We start from the raw sequence: 18947 nt of genomic DNA on the forward strand, positions 1-18947 counted from the left end.
CACCCCGTAAAAACGTTTCCACAGTCACTTTAATATGGTGTCTTCAGTATGATTGCTTAACTCTATGTTCTTTGTATCCCAGGCACATTGCAGGAGCTGATTTCTCATACAATGATCCATTGGGCCCAGGAGTCTTTCATCCAGAACCCAGAGCTCGTGCGCATGATGTTTAGCCTGCTCCACAGACAGTATGATGGGCTGGGTGAGCTCATGCGTGCCCTTCCCAAAGCCTACACCATCAACGGCGTGTCAATCCACGATACCATGGACCTGCTAGAGTGCTTGGGCCAGATCCGCTCACTGCTTATTGTCCAGATGGGTCCTGAAGAGGAGAGGCTAATGATTCAAAGCATCGGGTCATTATAACATTTAAATGATTTCTGAATATCTTGCCTTAAAGTGAATTCCTAGATAACTACACGTGACAGAAACTGAACTTAATTTTTTTCTTCCTTAGAAACATCATGAGTAACAAAGTTTTCTATCAACACCCCAACTTGATGCGAGCTCTGGGCATGCATGAAACTGTCATGGAGGTCATGGTTAATGTCCTTGGCGGCGGGGACTCCAAGGTATGTTTTGTCCTCTGCTTAACTTAGTATTAAATATCCTCAATACACAGAAAGACTTTGCTTAGTATTCCCACAAAGTGAAAGACGGAGTAATACAATGAGATAGATAGATGTTACGCTACTTAACCTTACATGTATAACATTCTTCCTCCAACAGGAGATCAGATTCCCTCGAGTGGTGACGAACTGCTGCCGCTTTCTCTGCTACTTCTGTCGCATCAGTCGTCAAAATCAGCGCTCTATGTTCGACCACCTCAGCTACCTTCTACAGAACAGTGGCATCGGCCTTGGTGATTGTCTTTATCAGCATTATTATTGATGCTCTTGAAGTGTGAGCTGTCATTAAGCTGGACATTTTCTGCTATTCTTTAGGAATGCGAGGCTCCACCCCCTTGGACGTGGCTGCAGCCTCTTGTATCGACAACAACGAGCTAGCATTGGCTCTCCAAGAGCAAGACCTAGAAATGGTAAAAACCGTCAATATGTACCAAACAAGCATTGTTCAAACTTCGTCAATGCTTAAATACACTGTTATATTTCCAGGTGGTGAAATATTTAGCAGGATGTGGACTTCAGAGTTGTCCAATGCTGCTGTCTAAAGGCTACCCTGACATTGGCTGGAACCCTTGTGGTGGAGAGAAATACCTCGACTTTCTTCGTTTTGCTGTGTTTGTCAACGGTCAGATTTTAATAATTGCTAAATGATGCAATATACCAATTTCTAATGCGCTGATTTCAAATGAATACATATTTTTTGCCTTTATAACAGTTAGTACGTTGTTCTTCCATCTACAGGAGAGAGCGTAGAAGAGAATGCCAACGTGGTGGTACGTCTCCTCATTCGCAGGCCTGAGTGCTTCGGTCCAGCTCTCAGAGGCGAGGGTGGTAATGGTCTGCTGGCTGCGATAGAGGAGGCCATCAAAATATCTGAAGACCCTGCAAGGGATGGCCCTAGTGTTAAGAAGGATAGACGCTTTCCCATGTAAGAGTTATTAGCTTTGTCTTAACAGCCTTCTGATCGTATTTAATGAGGTGCCAAAGTGTGCATTACCTCCCCCCGGTGTTTGATAAAGAGCCACAATGTTTTTTTTTCTGCTAGGTTTGGAGGAGAGGAGCAGCATGAGGAGAACAAGGTGCACCTAGGAAATGCCATCATGTCCTTCTACTCTGCCCTTATTGATCTGCTGGGACGCTGTGCTCCAGAGATGCATGTAAGAGAACACTGGGGTTTTCAAAAAGGTGGAAGAAAGGAAGGAAGATGCAGGAATAGGGCAACTCGATCAAAATGTTTATTTGTGTCTCTGCAGTTGATCCAGGCTGGTAAGGGTGAGGCTCTGAGGATCAGGGCCATTCTGAGGTCTCTGGTCCCTATTGAGGATCTGGTGGGAGTCATCAGCCTTTCTGTTCAGATTCCTTCGTTTGGAAAAGGTAAACACTTGGGAAAACATTTGACATTTATAAAGTTCAATGGCTTCTTTACCATCTGATCACTTCTATCCGACTTTTTACATTCACAATGATTTATGTTAAATGTTTTTTTTTGTCGTGCTTAGACAACAGCATCATTGAACCAAAGATGTCAGCCAGCTTCGTGCCGGATCACAAGGCTCCCATGGTTCTGTTCCTGGACAGAGTGTACGGTATTGACAACCAGGATTTCCTGCTCCATGTGCTGGAGGTGGGCTTTCTGCCTGACATGAGGGCTGCTGCCTCTCTGGACACGGTGAGCATCAAAACATTTACAAACATACGTATATGGGCTTTGGGAAGAAGAATATTCATATTACTGTCTGACTTAATTCACCAATCTCTGTCCATCAGGCTGCTTTCTGCACCACAGAGATGGCCCTGGCTTTGAACCGCTACCTGTGTTCTGCTGTGTTGCCACTCATCACTAAGTGTGCTCCGCTCTTCGCTGGCAGTGACCACAGAGCCATAATGATTGACTCCATGTTGCACACGATCTACCGGCTGTCTCGTGGTCGAGCCTTCACAAAGGCGCAAAGAGACATCATTGAAGAGTGCCTCATGGCTCTGTGCAAGTGAGTTCAACCTCCTGGCAAATGTTGTTTTGTAATCAAACATATCCAAGGTTATATTGAATGTTTTCTGTGTTTTTCTTTTCATCAGACATCTACGTCCATCCATGCTTCAGCACCTGCTGAGACGGCTGGTGTTTGATGTGCCCATTCTCAATGAGTACGCCAAAATGCCACTGAAGGTATAAGCACTTTAAAACATGATAAAACAATTAAAACACGACTCTTCTTGTATTAATGTTTACTTTCCCTTTTTTTTACATCCTGCAGCTTTTGACCAACCACTATGAGCGTTGTTGGAAGTATTATTGCCTCCCTAATGGTTGGGCCAACTTTGGACTGGCATCAGAAGAGGAGCTGCATCTGACCCGCAAACTGTTCTGGGGCATCTTTGAATCGCTAGCACACAAGGTGAAGCAACAGCTACTGTATATGAGGGTTTCTTTTTCAGTTGATCAGAATACCTTTATTAGTCCCACGGAGGGGACATTTGCGTAGTTACAGCAGGGAAAAGAGCCACAGACAGCTTTATGTTACATATGTTAAATATGTGACATGCATTAAAAAAAAGTACTAAGTTATGATATAATAAAAAATATATAATAAAAAATAAAAAGTTACATAATTTAAAATATATACACATCCTGTTACATTTCTTAGGATTTAGAAACCAGGTATATATTACACAGTTATTAACGGCATCTATATATATTGCACATCTAGCACATATTGCACGTATGTGGTTGGTATTTAACAGCAGCAAGTTACACAATTTACAAAATACACACCTTGTAACAGTTCTAAGGATTTAGCAGCCAGGTATATATTACACAGTTATTAACAGCATTTACATATTGCACATAGTTTGTTGGTATTTAGCAGCAAGGGGTGTATAGTCTGTGTTGTGGTGTGCGTGGGGGGTCAACTTATGAGCATATTTTAATTCATTCATTTACATTTTGATTTCAGAAATTTGATGCTGAGATTTTCAAGATTTCAATGCCGTGCATTTGCGCCATTGCTGGAGCCATTCCTCCCGACTATGTGGACGCCAGCTACTCCTCCAAAACGGAGAAAAAGGCATCAGTAGATGCAGAGGGAAACTTTGATCCTAAACCAGTAGAGACCACAAAGTGAGAGGATTTGTGTTTTTATAACTCCCAAGACATCGACATCTCAAATAATAATAATATGTCTCAAAATGATAAAAGCTAAATTCACTGATTCTCTCTCCAATCACAGCACCATCATCCCTGAAAGACTGGATCCCTTTATCAACAAATATGCTGAATATACACATGATAGATGGGCCTTTGAGAAGGTAGAACAGGATTGTTTAATAACTTCCTATTATTCTTCAGCTATTTCAGGATCAACACTTGTGTTTAGTTTCAACAGCTAAGAATGCATTATATTTGTAAGCATAAATGTCAGCTGTAACACAATTTTAAACTTGTTTCTATGTTTTAGATCCAGAATAACTGGTCATACGGTGAGGTGCTGGATGACAATGCAAAAACTCATCCCATGCTCAGACCCTACAAAACCTTCTCAGAAAAGGTAGGTTTACAGTCGTGTTCGGCGTTAACGCATATAAAGCGTCCCTGGTCATGATCACACTGACTTTTTCTTCTGGCAGGACAAAGAGATCTACCGTTGGCCAATCAAAGAGTCGGTCAAAGCCATGCTTGCGTGGGAGTGGAACCTAGATAAAGCTAGAGAGGACGAAGAGTCGGATAAGAAGAAGACAGTATCTCGAAAGATCTCACAGACAGCTCAGGTATGAAGCAGTTGTATAAATACTTAATATCTCAGCCATTGTTGTTTATTGTACAGTATGTAATGCTAGGTATTTTTGATATAGGCAACCTATGACCCAAGCCAGGGCTACAGTCCACAGCCCATTGATGTCACACACATGGCTCTTTCAAGAGACCTACAGGTAAATATTGAACCTTCTGTGCTGTTATCTTAGTTTCTAATCCTTATTCATAGTTTATATTTGTTCACAGTCTATGGCAGAGCAACTGGCAGAAAACTACCACAACACCTGGGGGCGTAAGAAAAAGTTGGAAATACAGTCCAAAGGTAAGATATATTTTTCTGGAGAAGGGGACCTAGACGTATAGAAACTGAGAGATTTGGCTTTCTGGATGACTTTAGATTGTGCCTCTGTTTGTTGTAGGCGGTGGGACACATCCTCTGCTGGTGCCCTATGACACTCTCACGGCCAAAGAAAAGGCACGGGACAGAGAGAAGGCGTATGAGCTGCTCAAGTTCCTGCAGCTCAATGGTTATGCTTGCACAAGGTAATAATGCAGAAGAACAATTATCAGGGAACTGTATTTGTGTGTCTATTCTAATTGATTAACTCTGCTTACATATTTTCTGTTTAATATGTTAATTGTGTGGCCACAGCGGGTAATACCCCCAGAGTACCTGGCCCTTTAAATGACACACATTTAATTAGAGTATTAATACAGATGAAAGTGAAAGTCAAAAGTGGATGATACAACACAGAAAGACTGGATGCATGAAGCCGTGCACATTTGAAGCTGTTTCAAGGCATACAATTGCCAAAGTATATTTTCTATAAAGTGCTTTATTTACTATATTTTAAAAACACTTACAGAACAACAAATCATTAAAAGATATTCTAAGTTTTCGGTATATCCTTCTGTTTATGATCCTACATTTTTGACTGTATGTGGGAAATCTTTCATTAAATTCAAGCACAAAGTGTTAAACTGTGTTTCACTTCAGGGGCCTGAAAGATATGGAGTCTGACATCTCATCCATCGAGAAGAGATTCGCTTACGGTTTCCTGCAGAAGCTGCTGAAATGGATGGAAATTGCCCAGGAGTTCATCGCTCATCTTGGTACTGTGGAGCATGAATGAAGAGCATACCCTGTCACATCTGATAGTATCACAATAGTTACACTAATAATATTGTATCGTATTTTGCAAATGTGTTTCACAGAGGCTGTGGTAAGCAGTGGACGAGTGGAAAAGTCTCCTCATGAGCAGGAAATCAAATTCTTTGCCAAGGTGAGAGTATTGTGCAAAGCTCGTGTTGCCACAGTTTTTAAGGACCAACTTGTCCTCATCTCTGTACTAAGTGTGAAAACTCCCTATTTTCAGATCTTGATGCCTCTTATCAACCAATATTTCAAAAACCACTGCCTCTACTTCTTGTCGACGCCTGCTAAAGTTCTGGGTAGTGGTGGACATTCTTCCAACAAGGAGAAGGAGATGATTGCGAGGTGATCTCTCTTTTTTATATGAATATACTGCAGATGTCACCTAAACAGGATTTGTCCTTTTTTCATTTCATATAACTTTCCCTCTTTCATCAAAATCTCTTTTTTCTTGTATTTCCCTTTTCTTCCCTTCCCTTTATAGTATCTTCTGTAAAATGTCCGCTCTGGTGAGGCACAGAGTTTCTCTCTTTGGTAAGATGTTTGTCTCTCAACATCAATCTTTCTGAATCTTTTCAATCTTTTCTGTGTTTCTCATGTGTGGCTGAAATGTAATCTTTGTTGTTTTGTTTCTTTCCGTTAACCGTCAAGTGGGAAATAAGTATTTATTTTGTGTTTCTCTTAGTATCCTAAGATACTGTTATGTTTGGCTGTGAAAAAAAAATATTATGAAGGGCAGACCATCTATTTGTATTTATTTAGTTTTTTTTGGAAAGGGGCAGATCACATAAGATTGTATTCTTCTCCCTGCTCCTTTTCGTTCAATGGTGTTTTGGTAGAGTCATGTTTTGTTGGCAATTATTGTACATTTGTTTTTGCATACCATGAGCGGGACAAATAAAAATGAAATGTATTTTTCCATCACTCAGGTGAAAGCAAGTGGCGTGACAGTATGTGATGATCTGAATGTTTTGTTAACAGCACAAGTGTATTTGCATGTGCAGGAACGGACGCTTCGGCTATTGTTAACTGTCTTCACATTCTGGCTCGGTCATTGGATGCAAGGTTTAGTATTTTTTTATTTCCTCACAAAATACATAAAGCCATTAGGATAAAAGTGTTTTTGTTCTTCATTATAATCTTTGTTATTTGCGTTTATTAGGACAGTAATGAAGTCCGGGCCGGAGATTGTGAAAGCGGGGCTGCGGTCATTCTTTGAGAGTGCTGCTGATGACATAGAGAAGATGGTAGAGAATCTCAAACTGGGCAAAGTATCCAAAGGCAATCAGGTAATAGGAGAGCAACATGTTTGAAATGGTCTTGCATATATTCCTACCCCCAACTTCTGCAAAGTATTTTCTACTCATTATACCTTAACTATCCTAAGACCATGTTCATATATTCTCTTTTATAGCAAGTGAAAGGTGTGTCCCAGAACATCAACTACACAACCATCGCCCTGCTGCCGGTGCTCACCTCCCTGTTCGATCACGTCGCTCAGCACCAGTTTGGAGATGATGTCATGCGTGAGTGCTTTCACATAAGCACATTTCTGCTCTGTTGTATGTATCCTGACTGCTTTACATGTCTCTGTTTCTATCATACAGTGGATGATCTTCAGATGTCATGCTATCGAATCATGTGTAGTATCTACTCTCTTGGGACTGTCAAGAATCCACATGTTGAGAGGTAATTCCATATCTTCATACATTGAAATCTGTAACGTTATTTAGAAGGAGTCCTCAGGAGCATTTTGTTGAACAGTCGTGTTTGCATTTACAGGCAGAGGCCAGCTCTAGGGGAGTGTTTGGCTCACCTTGCAGCAGCGATGCCAGTGGCCTACCTCGAGCCCAATCTAAATGAATTCAATGCTTTCTCTGTTTACACCACAAAGACACCGAGGGAGAGAGCCAGTGAGTGCTTTGCCCTTCCCTCAGCATCATTTACTGACAACGTCTTGTTTCTGAAGTGAATTAATGTATCTTCCTGTTTGTGAATACCAAAGTCTTGGGCCTTCCCAATGAGGTCCATGAGCTATGTCCAGACATTCCTGAGCTGGACGCTCTACTCAAGGAGATCGGGGAACTGGCAGAGTCAGGGGCCCGGTACACGGAGATGCCTCATGTGATTGAAATCACTCTGCCCATGCTGTGTAACTACCTGCCTCGCTGGTGGGAGAGAGGACTGGAGAACTTCCCTGAGATGGAGTGCCAGATCTGCACAGATGTCACATCCGAACATCTCAATCAGCTGCTTGGCAGCATCATGAAAATTGTTGTCAACAACTTGGGTATTGATGAAGCCTCTTGGATGAAGAGGTTGGCTGGTGAGTTTCTTGTTATCCTCTATTAGGTAAAAACACTGTATACATCACAGTGTACGCCTGAGTGAGTTTTGGGGCAAGTTAGATAACGCCATTTTCTTTCTCTTTTAGTGTTTTCACAGCCCATTGTCAGCAGAGCAAAGCCAGAAATGCTCAAGTCCCACTTCATCCCTACAATGGAGAAGCTGAAAAAACGCACTTCAAAGGTGGTGGCTGAGGAAGACCATTTGCGCATGGAGGGGAAATCAGAGGGAGATGAGGAAGACGGCACTATACGTGATGAGTTTGCTGTCCTCTGCAGAGACTTGTATGCGCTCTACCCTCTGCTTATTCGCTACGTGGACAACAACAGGTACATTACAATCAGCAACATATCACACATTTTGAACGGTGAATCCTGCCTGCTAGTGACAGAAACACAATGCACATATCCGTTCAATCATTGTTCATAAGCCACACTTGTTGCGACTCTGGGGAGCCTTAAAGTTATTTGTTCTGCAGGGCAAGATGGCTGACATGCCCAGACCCAGATGCAGAGGAGCTCTTCCGAATGGTTGGAGAGGTCTTTATTTTCTGGTCCAAGTCTCATGTGAGTATGTCCCCTTGCCTTTAAATTAAGCCACATGCTGCAACTTGCATCCGTTACTGTATTATTTCCATTTCTCTCTCCATTGTAGAACTTCAAACGAGAGGAACAGAACTTCGTGGTGATGAATGAGATCAATAACATGTCATTCCTCACTGCTGACAGCAAGAGCAAAATGAGCATGGTGAGTTAAAGAAAGGCAGAACCAGCGCTGCTGGGAAGCTGCTATAGTGTCAGATCTTAAATCAGGTATATTGCCTTACAACTGTAGTTTTTTTTTACCCTTGTTATCATAATTTTAAGATTTTGTTACAACCATTTTCAGCCAGGTGTAATGGCCATTAATTAAACTATTATAACCCATAGTATGGCTGTAACAAATAATATTGTATCACAGACTATAATCAAAGAAATAAATCGTAAAAAGAAAGGCACAGAAATCTTAACCAGGTGGTTAATAACCCTGCTGTTTTTTTTTGTTATATTCTTTAATATCCTTTTTATTGAACTTGGTTAACAAAGAAAAGCCTCCTACAACTTATGGAGGTTGATTTTAAGTTGTTATTGTTTTAGAACAATAGCAGTTGTGTTAACAATATTCTCTCTTTGGCTGTCCTTCGTCCTCTTCTTTTGGGTTGCGGCTGGGTTTCCAGGGCGGGGACTCAGAGGTTAGACTTTGTTCCTGCACGACCGCTGTGCTGACCGCATGGCACCTCACTTTGGGGGAGCTTTTCATCAACCTCTCCAGCACACTGGCACATCTGATCCACATATAGCGCATCCACACACACAAAAAGTACACTCAGACACACACAGAGATCTCCACATTCCCTACAGGGAAACATGATCTGAGACAACTAATTCAAATGCTTTCTCTGTACACGCAGTGGTATCTGCTTAGTCATGAATACCTTGCAGTCTATTCAGAGTGTAACAGTTGAGAATTTGTCATTGCTATAAATACAAAGGTATACATATTAATAGAATATGAAAATCCTTGCTAGAAGTCTCTTCAAAGGAGCAACAGATGGAGTTTGGATCCACTTACACTGTCATTAGTTTTGCTATACCCCAGTGTGCCAACACACAGTCCTAGAATGGATCACTCCATGTCACACACAACTGATTTATGTCTGCTTGATATATCATATACAAGATGTATTTTATAGAAAAATGTATGATTGTGCAATAGGACGAATCACACATTATTCTCATAACGGATCAAATGGGCAGGCCCCATCTGTGGGCCATCCCCAGTCTTGCCAGTGTGTGAGGGGGGGAGTCGAGAGGCGCTTGATGAAAGTACTCAGCTGTAGATTTGGGCTCATGGCACTGGGCTTTACACCGAGCCCGATGCGGCAGTGAAAGCACAGTGCCATCATCCTGTCACTGAGTTTGCTCTTTTCTGATCGTAGTTGAGGTGGAATCTTCGAGTATGTCTTTTGTTTCTTTTTCGTTGAAGGATAGTTGACCTGTAGCTTCTGTAATGCAGCTTTTTGCCACTAGGGGATGATGTTAATCTTCTCTGTGCTCTTTCTTCTCTCCTCCCTGGAAATGCCATGGTACATCATGGCTTAGTTTCCTTTTACACTCCCTAGTATCCACACTAACACATGACTTGATGCTTAATTTCACTGAAGCAGATTTTCCATGAAACTATTTGTTGGGTTCCCTCTTTAGAATGTGCTCCAAATCACCATGAACCTAACCAATACATTAATTCACTCTTATTTTCTATATTATTCCCCAAAATGCTTTGCACCCTGTTTCCTCTAAACTAGTCTTCCATAACACACTTGTGTCTGGCACTGAATTAAAGCAGGAGCAGTGGATGATGCACATCTGGCACTGATAGTGTTTGTTTTAACTTGGATAGGGGGGCATAGGGCCTCAGGGAATGACTTGATAAGACATGTCTTACGACGAGAACCCAACAAACACCTCCAATTAAGATATTTCCGATAGAAAGCCTGTAACCGGGCTCTTCTGTACACTTTTACATTTTCGCCTTAATGTATGAGTCTGAATTTTGATTTCAATTAATCAAAGGACTAAATTCTAGCCATTGTTCATACACGGCTAGCTAAGGGAATACATACTCGAGTCGCTATAAACAACACCATAATAGCCAACATGGGATTTTGTGGATAATTAGCTGCTTTAGTTCTTTCTAGCAGCAATATATGAGTATCAATATCTCATTGATGCAGTTGCTAAGTCCCCAAGTCAGTTTTACTTCTTAATTTCTCCTTTAACTTTACAATCTATACTTTTCTGTGTGGTTGCTGATGAGAAATACCAAGTAATAATACATTTGAACTGGTCTGATATAAACACGGTTCATAGTGTATTTAAAATATTGCCTTTTTGTTAGAAATATTGAGAATTGGGGGAAATCAATTCCTAATACCTGAGTTTTGACCCCTACAATTCTATGGCTCGAATAGAAATGCCATGTGACTTATTCACGGAACATGCATTTAATAGATTAAACATTCATATTTGACAAAATGCATTTATACATTGTATGCTCTCACATTCATTCGCACATCTTGGAGGACTCCAGAAAGAGCAGGTAACAGAAGGACTGTCACAGAAACAGAGTAGGAGCTCAGGATGCAAGCAGGTGTGTGTTATTAACAGCCTGAACACTAATAGGTCTAACTCTAATTTCAAGAATTGTGTACTGTAACATCATCTAATATTTTAATCTTTGGCTGCTGTTGTTACAACATTTAATTTCACAACTAAAGAAAAACCCAGGAGTTTGTTTTAGATATTTATCATGTTCATGGAATGCTGAATGGATTGTCACTTGAATGAAATCTGTTTTCTGTTGCATGTTGTTTCAATGTAATTTCACTGATTTTGTTTCTTATAAGACCCTTTCCCTTTCCCAAAGCCAGCTATTTTCCCACGTTGCCCACACATTTTCACAAAACCCTCTACTTACCAGTCTGAGCTCAGAGAAACAACTACTTAAATATTTGGGGAATTAAAAATACAACGTTTTCTGTTGACAGTAACATGTTTTAAAAGCCAAGTGAATTTAGCTGGGTATTTCGACGCGGGGAGATCTACTGTTTGCATACTTTCCTCTTGAAGAGCTTGCAGAACGGCATAGTCATTACTAAAAGGTAGGAGGATGTTCATTGTGTTAAAACAATCACCTAGCTTTGTCATAGATTTAAAATAATGTCATTGTCTTACATCATACTGTATGTGATGTACAGTAGCATATACTGTACATGGAATCAGCAGCATATTTTCTCTTGTGGTGTTGCAGTCGTTTCTAGGTTAAACTGGCGAGGGCTTATATCCCTTTAATGCCTGGCAATGAATCAATGGTGTAATGTCTTTCGATTCAAAGCAGTGGTAACTGTCGTTTCATACCTCTGGCATTTTATCAGATGCTGTGAATGCTTTCTGGTTATCGTCCCTTTTCTCAGGGTGGAGGCTCAGATACGGAGCGCACCAAGAAGAAGAGACGTGGAGACCGTTACTCAGTGCAGACTTCACTTATTGTGGCTGCCTTGAAAAAGATGCTCCCCATAGGCCTCAACATGTGCTCTCCCGCCGATCAGGAGCTTATCAACTTGGCCAAGATCCGATACTCCTTGGTAGTTTTATATTACTTTAAATGAACTTGATTAGTGTAAGCTTCTGTTGTCTGACTTGTAACCCTGTTGTAGCCTTAGCAAAGTAACCATTCCACTTTCAACAGTTTTACCTCCCATTGTTTAGGAGCACAATGGTTGATAAACGTTTTACTTTTCAGAGAGACACTGATGAAGAAGTTAGAGAGTTCCTGCAGAACAACCTTCATCTTCAGGGCAAGGTATAGCTCTTTAATGTTGGAATCTCATTTGTGATACATAAGCAGAATACATATCAGGAAGCTCTGTATCCCTTTGTTTGGGAAAGGTGGACAACCCGTCGATGCGCTGGCAGATGGCTCTCTACAAGGTGATGGCAGGGAAGGCTGAAGATGCTGACGCTCCGATGAAAGTTGTCAAAAGAGTGCAGGAGGTTTCTGCCGTCCTCTACCACCTTGAAGTGGTGAGTTATTCTCAACCATACATGTCTTTACTGAAGATGCATACAGTCTCTCCATCATTTGGAGTAGATGAATGGCAGGCTGTTCAACTCATCCCTTTGGAGTGTCAGACATGGCAAAGGGTTGTTGTCAAAATGATGGCACTTGACTTCTTATTTATTTCTATTGTTTATGTTTTTTGTTTTCTTTGTACTGTTTCTGTTCAGATTGTACGTACAAAGCGTCTTTGAGCATTAGGAAAAGTGCTATAAAAATCCCATGTATTATTATTATTTCATTCTTTTTAGTTTATCTGATATTTATTGCACATTTTTATTTATGTATTGTGTTTATACATGTTATTTGATCTTTTATTGCACATTATTACTTATTTTGTTTATATATATATTTTGTTTTTCTTCCATTTCATTTTATGCTGTCATGAAAATGTCCCTATAGGATTATTAAAGTATTTCTGATTATGATAACTTTTCACTGGAATCATATCTTAAATGATGACATGTGAAAACTGTAGTAATTGGTGTTGAGAGGGAAATCGGTCAAAAATGACTTCACACTTTTCCTGCAGTACATTAAAAGTAACCATAGGAATTGTTTGGCCACTCTGCCAATGACTCCCTCCTCTGTGACAGACGGAGCACCCGTTTAAATCCAAGAAGATGGTGTGGCACAAACTGTTGTCTAAGCAGAGGCGCAGGGCGGTGGTCGCTTGCTTTAGGATGACACCTCTATACAACATTCCCAGGTTAGTGAAGCATATCAAGGTCACAAGTAGGGTGTTAAAAAAAAAAACTGTTTCAGATGTTTCAAAGTGCAAATACAAGTTGTTTATGGTTTTGTTTTTTTGCATTGCAGGCACCGAGCTTCAAACATGTTCCTGGAGGGATACAAACGCAACTGGCTTCACTCGGAGGGTTACTCGTTTGAAGACAGGATGATAAATGACTTATCTGTGAGTGTTATCTAACATCTGTTTGATCTTGAATAGTGTTTTTTTTTTTCTCTGACATTATTTGCTCTTCCTCTCCTTGTGCATCCCAGAAAGCGATGAAGCAAGAAGAAGGAGATGAAGAGGAAGAAAGAGAAACGAAGCCAGATCCCCTCCACCAGCTTATTCTGCATTTCAGTCGTACTGCTCTTACAGAAAAGAGGTTGGATAGATCATCGCTTTTACTGAACTGAAATGCTGGAATGTGGTTTAAACACAGGGTGGTAGGTTGTTGACCAACTCTCTTCTCTTGTCTTCATTTCAGTAAACTTGATACAGATCATCTGTATATGGCATATGCAGATATTATGGCAAAGGTGAGTGACAAAGGGTTTTGACCATAGAACTAAAACGATTAGTTGACTTATCACTTAGTTGTTCAAGAGTGAATCAATGTCAGACTATTTTGATAATCGATTAACCATAAGATTATTCATGAACAAATAACTGTTTTCAGCCTCTCAAGAGATTTCCTTTGTCTTTGTTCTCTAACAAAACAAGACATTAACTTCATTTACAAATACTGCCCTTGATCTTTGAGAAACTAGAATGACATTTTTTTTCTATTTCTGATATTTTATGGACCGAATTCTAAACAATAATTAACAGATTAATCAATAATGAAAGTCATTGTTGGTTGCAGCTCTATTTGACTATGCTCTAAGATTGTTTTTCTTGTCTCCATCTATGTAGAGTTGCCATATTGGTGAGGAAGAAGAAGGAGGAGAGGAAGTGGTGGAAAATGCGGAGGATGAGCTGCCATTTGAGGTGCGACAAACAGAACTGGTAATGGGCGGCGAGGGGGGCAAGGGACCAGGAACACAGAGGAGCGGTAGCTCTCAACGCATTGAGTGACCTCATCATCAGAACATTACTCCACAAACTCTCTCTGTCTGTCTCTCTTTTATTGATGTTGTCTGTTCTGTCTGCTCGTCGTCTCTTCTGTTAGTAAGTTCTGCTTCATTCATTGTGATTTTATTCAGCTCAAAACTTGAAGCTCCAATCCAGATTTGTTATTACTGCATCAAATACCATTTGTAGCCTAATCTCTTGAAATCAGGCTACTTTCGGGACAACACCGTACAATCATAACACTCACTGGAAATGTGTACATTTAAGATTAAAGGTTTCAGAAGACCCATTGGTCCGGTTTGCCTCAAATCTGGATTGGTCTAATACGATTAAATTAATGTTTTAACATCAACAAAATGAACTGTTAACTAATGATAATCACACTAATAATCATCACACTAATAATAATTCACTTCGAAATCAGTTATCAACTTGATAGACATGTAAACCACTTTGGAAAACGTTGTTAAAAATGAAGCAATGTGTAAGAAAAAGAAGCTCAAATGTTTCTGTTCCCCCATGGCCTAACACACTGTCCCTTCCTCGAGTTTTATACTTTACAGCTCATAGAATTTCAGTGGACTGGCAGGGCTTTTCAACTTTGAAGGAAACGCCAGCTGCTACATTCCTTGTGACAAGTTTAGGAGTCGCAGACACCTTCTGAGACACCCGGTGCTGACTTCACTCTCTAATGCAGCTGAAATATTAAAACAGATTTCTGTTTGTTTGACCATAAGCTATTTTCATGCTTTGTCAACGCATATTGTTTCTTTAAAACACTAAAAAAATATTTGTATATTTAAAAAAAGTGTGAGGGCTGATATCAAACTGGGGAGTTAGACATGCTAAAATAGAGGCCTTTCAAATTCATATCTTTACTGAGAGTGATTTTGAATGTGATCTAACGCAAACTCACTAGTGATGTCATTCCTCCCAGTTTATATAGCTGCCTTGTCTTTGTCTTTCTCTCTGTCTCTTTCCCCATTGCTCCATGTAACCCCTCTCACCTTCATAACACTTTTCATTCACTAACTGAATGCTACTGATCAATGTTCCCTTCCCCCACTCACATAGCATACTGACAGACTACAGTGAAAGCCAGTGTAGAACACGCAACGTTGAAAGGTAAATATTCACACTCCTAGTCTTAAAAGTCACACACATCATACAGTGCATAGTTTATCACCAGATGTCATCAGATACTCAATAGGTATTATATTTCGAGGTCCAACTGCATTACACATAGTGGGTAGAGCACGGACAGGCATACGTGGGTGGTTGGGTGGGGGGTGGACTTGGGAGGGGGGTGGTTTAGGTTCATAATGTGGGATGTTACAAGTTGATTGTGATGTTGCTGAAAAGAGGAATATTCATTTGTCCTCTGAATTCAGAGATATTTGTTTGATTGCCATTTTCTTTTTTAAATGACCTTTCATACACAGTCGGCTCAATACAATAAATAAAGAGCAATGCATAAGCAGATGTAAAGATCGAAGGCCATTCAGAGCCAGGGCTGTCATGGTCTTGGGGTTTATTTTTGTAGTTTGTTTCCTGTTTTATTTTGAAAGTCCTTCTCCTCACGTATCATTTCTTGTTTTAGTTCCTGCCTTTTTCTTTTCCACATCTGTGTGATGGTTTTCCCCGCCCCAATGAATTCCACTTGATTCTTCTCTGCCCTGCTGTCACCTGTCTCACGTTATCACCCTTATTCCTTCATTAATGCTGCGTTTCAATTTGCGTTCCACTGTACCACCATTTGCTGTTTTAAATGTACTAGTATGTCAGTGTGCTATGTGTATCCAGATGGGACCAGCCTTGTTGCAGTTGGTCTGGTGAACACCACTTTTTTAATAAACACGCCTTAATACTGGCACTTAAAGAAGCCACCATTCCATTTTTGGATGCATTAAGCGGTCTGTAATGATTTGCTACTACGAAAGCTAACTAACAGCTGCAATCATGACTCATGGTTGGAGGAAGGACTTCGGCCATGTGCGATTTGAGACAGCACTACAAGGTCATATTTCACAAAAGTGTTCACAGTGTAGGCCTGGCAGGGTATTAAGAGAAAAATCCAAATTGAGACACAGTATCATTTTCTGTGTTCGCCTTGTCTTATCTCTGGTGAAATGGTAGACCTACCAGTATTACAGGTAGCAATAAACACGAACTGACAAAAGACAATGGGAGTACAAACCGGAGAGACGTGATGTAAGGAATACATATTTATTGTTACACGTCATATGAATGAAATGATTGCCATGATAATACAACAGGAGAATGGAATGGTGTTTGGAGATTAGACCCCGGTTTGCAGGATAATCATTCAGGAGGGAAAGAACCGCTCCGATGAAATCCCCGGGGTCTAGACACTGGTGGTGGTGATGAGTAGGTGGGACCGGTCTGAAGGAGGAAGGTTTTAGCTTTGTCCTGGAGGAGACGGGAGGCGAGAGGGGTGGAGGAGGGTTGCGGGTGGTCACCTGAAATGACAACTGACAGGAAGAAAGAGCAGGCATTTAAGGAATTTAACATGTGCAGCAATTGGCTGCTGAGGGGTGACGCCCTCACATTTAATGAGGGGGTAGAGAGCAATAGAGTGATGTGTAGGTGACTCATTGTTAGGTCTTCCTTATTGAACTTGCGCTAAAGCTTTCATTACAGAAACCTAACACAATGAAAGGGGGATGAAATTGAAGGACAGGTGACTGCTGACTGATGAGGATCGAGTAAAACACTTTAGAGCGGGGCCTATCTGGGGGAAAAGACAAAGGCAGTTCACACAAGAAAAACAAGAGGAAATTCAAAGAAAACAAACTTCAAATAAAAAAACAGAAGAACAAAACACGTTTTTTGTGTTTTACGTTAATATTTTAAACAATTTCCTTAAGAAAGACCCTCTGCTATGAAATGCCAAAGAAATATCTCTGATACAGAGGGATTACAGCTCTTGCTCAAAGTGTCTTTAGTGCAGAGCTTCTGCACTAAAGTTAATACACTTTGGTAAACTATATGGCTGAAATGCTAAGCCAATCAGGTTGTTTCCTGTAGTCTAACGCTTGCTCTAGCTAGCAAACGTGAAGAAGTAGAGTAACAACTCCATGACTAATAAAGTGAGGTGATAGAATGTATGCAAGAGACAGACTTTTTACAGTAAAACAGTACTGACAGTAAAACAAAAATATAAAAAGACAATAGTGTTGCACATAGAAGAGAAAAGAAACTGCAATAATTGTCCAAATATTTTTGATAAACCAAAAATAAAAGCATGAGATGTACATGTATTTATTAATAGTTAATCGACAGAACTTACAAATTAATAGATGCATTTTCTTTTAAAATCACTTTATGTATAGCTGGTATCTGAAGTGGAAAGACGGTAAGTTGATAAAACAATGATTAGATGAAAAGTTAGGGACTTGAGAGAGAGGAGAATGAATGTGAATTGAAATCGGGAATATGAATTGATAGAATGGACACTTTTTTTAATAAATATTTAAACACCTTGAGCCTCTCGCACCAGCTCTTAGTATGTTCGGAATTAGACTTATAAGTGTTAGGTGGAGTAAAAAGGGGTGCAACCCGATTGACTAAATCGCCAGTTTAATTCCCTTAGGACGGACTGCATGTCCAAACCTGGACATGGGTTTAAGAAAAGCTGGTGTCAAACCTAGTGTATTTATAACTACTATTACATATTTACTCAAATATCTGACCTTGAAGAGTCTATTCTATCCATTCAAATTCTCTGTGTGAAGTGAAACCGTACCAAATGCTCATAGTGTTTGCATCCACCACAGGAAAAAGAAATGGAGAAACAAAGGCTTCTGTACCAGCAGTCACGACTTCACAATCGTGGCGCTGCAGAAATGGTTCTGCAAATGATCAGTGCTTGCAAAGGTAGGCTTGTTTACACTGTTTGTCTGGAAGTTTCCTGCACTGTGAATACGTTTATGCTAAGTTTACGTTTTGTACATGTAGGTGAGACCGGCCCTATGGTGACCACCACCCTTAAGTTAGGCAACTCCATCCTTAATGGTGGAAACTGTGAGGTTCAACGGGTATGTATTCTGAAAACAGTTAAGTCTTTCTTTAAATTAGAATTTTTCTTTAATAATCTTTTTCTTTTTCAGAAAATGTTGGAGTACTTGAGGGACAAGAAGGATGTTGGATTCTTTTTGAGTATCCAGGCATTGATGCAGACATGCAGGTCAGGTTTATTTTTTTAAATGACACCATTTTCAACTAGGAATAGTATTTTATGTGCATTAATTTGAAGAGTTGGGAGTGCTATCTAATTTTATGTTTATGCATTTTGCAGCGTCCTGGATCTCAACGCCTTTGAGAGGCAGAACAAAGCAGAGGGGCTGGGCATGGTCTCAGAGGAGGGCTCTAGTACGTTTTTCACACTCATCCATCACTTAGATCCAGCAGACATTACACCACAGTTTGAATATACAGTGGGTAAAAAGGTAGCCAGAGTAAGCTTCATTTTGTATCATTTGGGCTGCTCTAAACTATTATAAATTATAATATTATATTATATATAATATTATATATTATATATATATTAAATATATAATTTTTTTTATATATAATCAGTCCTGTGAGAGC

At 40.2% G+C, this 18947-nt stretch overlaps 1 protein-coding gene across 2 annotated transcripts in view; it reads left to right on the forward strand.

Annotated features, from left to right (window-relative positions):
- LOC117458215 (ryanodine receptor 1-like) overlaps positions 1 to 18947 on the forward strand; it is a 63409-nt gene that overhangs the window by 18508 nt on the left and 25954 nt on the right. The window contains exons 41-85 of one of the 2 annotated variants that reach the window (XM_034098548.1): positions 83 to 356; positions 458 to 572; positions 730 to 862; positions 945 to 1039; positions 1116 to 1251; positions 1368 to 1554; positions 1672 to 1783; positions 1880 to 2000; positions 2126 to 2295; positions 2394 to 2614; positions 2703 to 2793; positions 2882 to 3022; positions 3581 to 3744; positions 3854 to 3932; positions 4082 to 4171; positions 4251 to 4391; positions 4476 to 4553; positions 4624 to 4699; positions 4797 to 4920; positions 5375 to 5490; positions 5593 to 5660; positions 5754 to 5875; positions 6015 to 6064; positions 6535 to 6595; positions 6693 to 6819; positions 6945 to 7056; positions 7138 to 7219; positions 7313 to 7443; positions 7536 to 7856; positions 7965 to 8205; positions 8355 to 8442; positions 8531 to 8623; positions 9093 to 9107; positions 11889 to 12059; positions 12218 to 12277; positions 12364 to 12498; positions 13129 to 13241; positions 13352 to 13448; positions 13538 to 13647; positions 13750 to 13801; positions 14178 to 14252; positions 18134 to 18233; positions 18315 to 18394; positions 18467 to 18543; positions 18655 to 18728. In XM_034098548.1, the coding sequence (XP_033954439.1) occupies positions 83 to 356; positions 458 to 572; positions 730 to 862; positions 945 to 1039; positions 1116 to 1251; positions 1368 to 1554; positions 1672 to 1783; positions 1880 to 2000; positions 2126 to 2295; positions 2394 to 2614; positions 2703 to 2793; positions 2882 to 3022; positions 3581 to 3744; positions 3854 to 3932; positions 4082 to 4171; positions 4251 to 4391; positions 4476 to 4553; positions 4624 to 4699; positions 4797 to 4920; positions 5375 to 5490; positions 5593 to 5660; positions 5754 to 5875; positions 6015 to 6064; positions 6535 to 6595; positions 6693 to 6819; positions 6945 to 7056; positions 7138 to 7219; positions 7313 to 7443; positions 7536 to 7856; positions 7965 to 8205; positions 8355 to 8442; positions 8531 to 8623; positions 9093 to 9107; positions 11889 to 12059; positions 12218 to 12277; positions 12364 to 12498; positions 13129 to 13241; positions 13352 to 13448; positions 13538 to 13647; positions 13750 to 13801; positions 14178 to 14252; positions 18134 to 18233; positions 18315 to 18394; positions 18467 to 18543; positions 18655 to 18728 (5319 nt within the window). The remainder of the gene's footprint in view (positions 1 to 82; positions 357 to 457; positions 573 to 729; positions 863 to 944; positions 1040 to 1115; positions 1252 to 1367; positions 1555 to 1671; positions 1784 to 1879; positions 2001 to 2125; positions 2296 to 2393; positions 2615 to 2702; positions 2794 to 2881; positions 3023 to 3580; positions 3745 to 3853; positions 3933 to 4081; positions 4172 to 4250; positions 4392 to 4475; positions 4554 to 4623; positions 4700 to 4796; positions 4921 to 5374; positions 5491 to 5592; positions 5661 to 5753; positions 5876 to 6014; positions 6065 to 6534; positions 6596 to 6692; positions 6820 to 6944; positions 7057 to 7137; positions 7220 to 7312; positions 7444 to 7535; positions 7857 to 7964; positions 8206 to 8354; positions 8443 to 8530; positions 8624 to 9092; positions 9108 to 11888; positions 12060 to 12217; positions 12278 to 12363; positions 12499 to 13128; positions 13242 to 13351; positions 13449 to 13537; positions 13648 to 13749; positions 13802 to 14177; positions 14253 to 18133; positions 18234 to 18314; positions 18395 to 18466; positions 18544 to 18654; positions 18729 to 18947) is intronic. The other variant, XM_034098550.1, reaches the window with a different exon arrangement.

This window comes from Pseudochaenichthys georgianus, chromosome 14 (assembly GCF_902827115.2).
Source record: "Pseudochaenichthys georgianus chromosome 14, fPseGeo1.2, whole genome shotgun sequence".
In the NCBI taxonomy this organism is placed as follows: Eukaryota; Metazoa; Chordata; class Actinopteri; order Perciformes; family Channichthyidae; genus Pseudochaenichthys; species Pseudochaenichthys georgianus.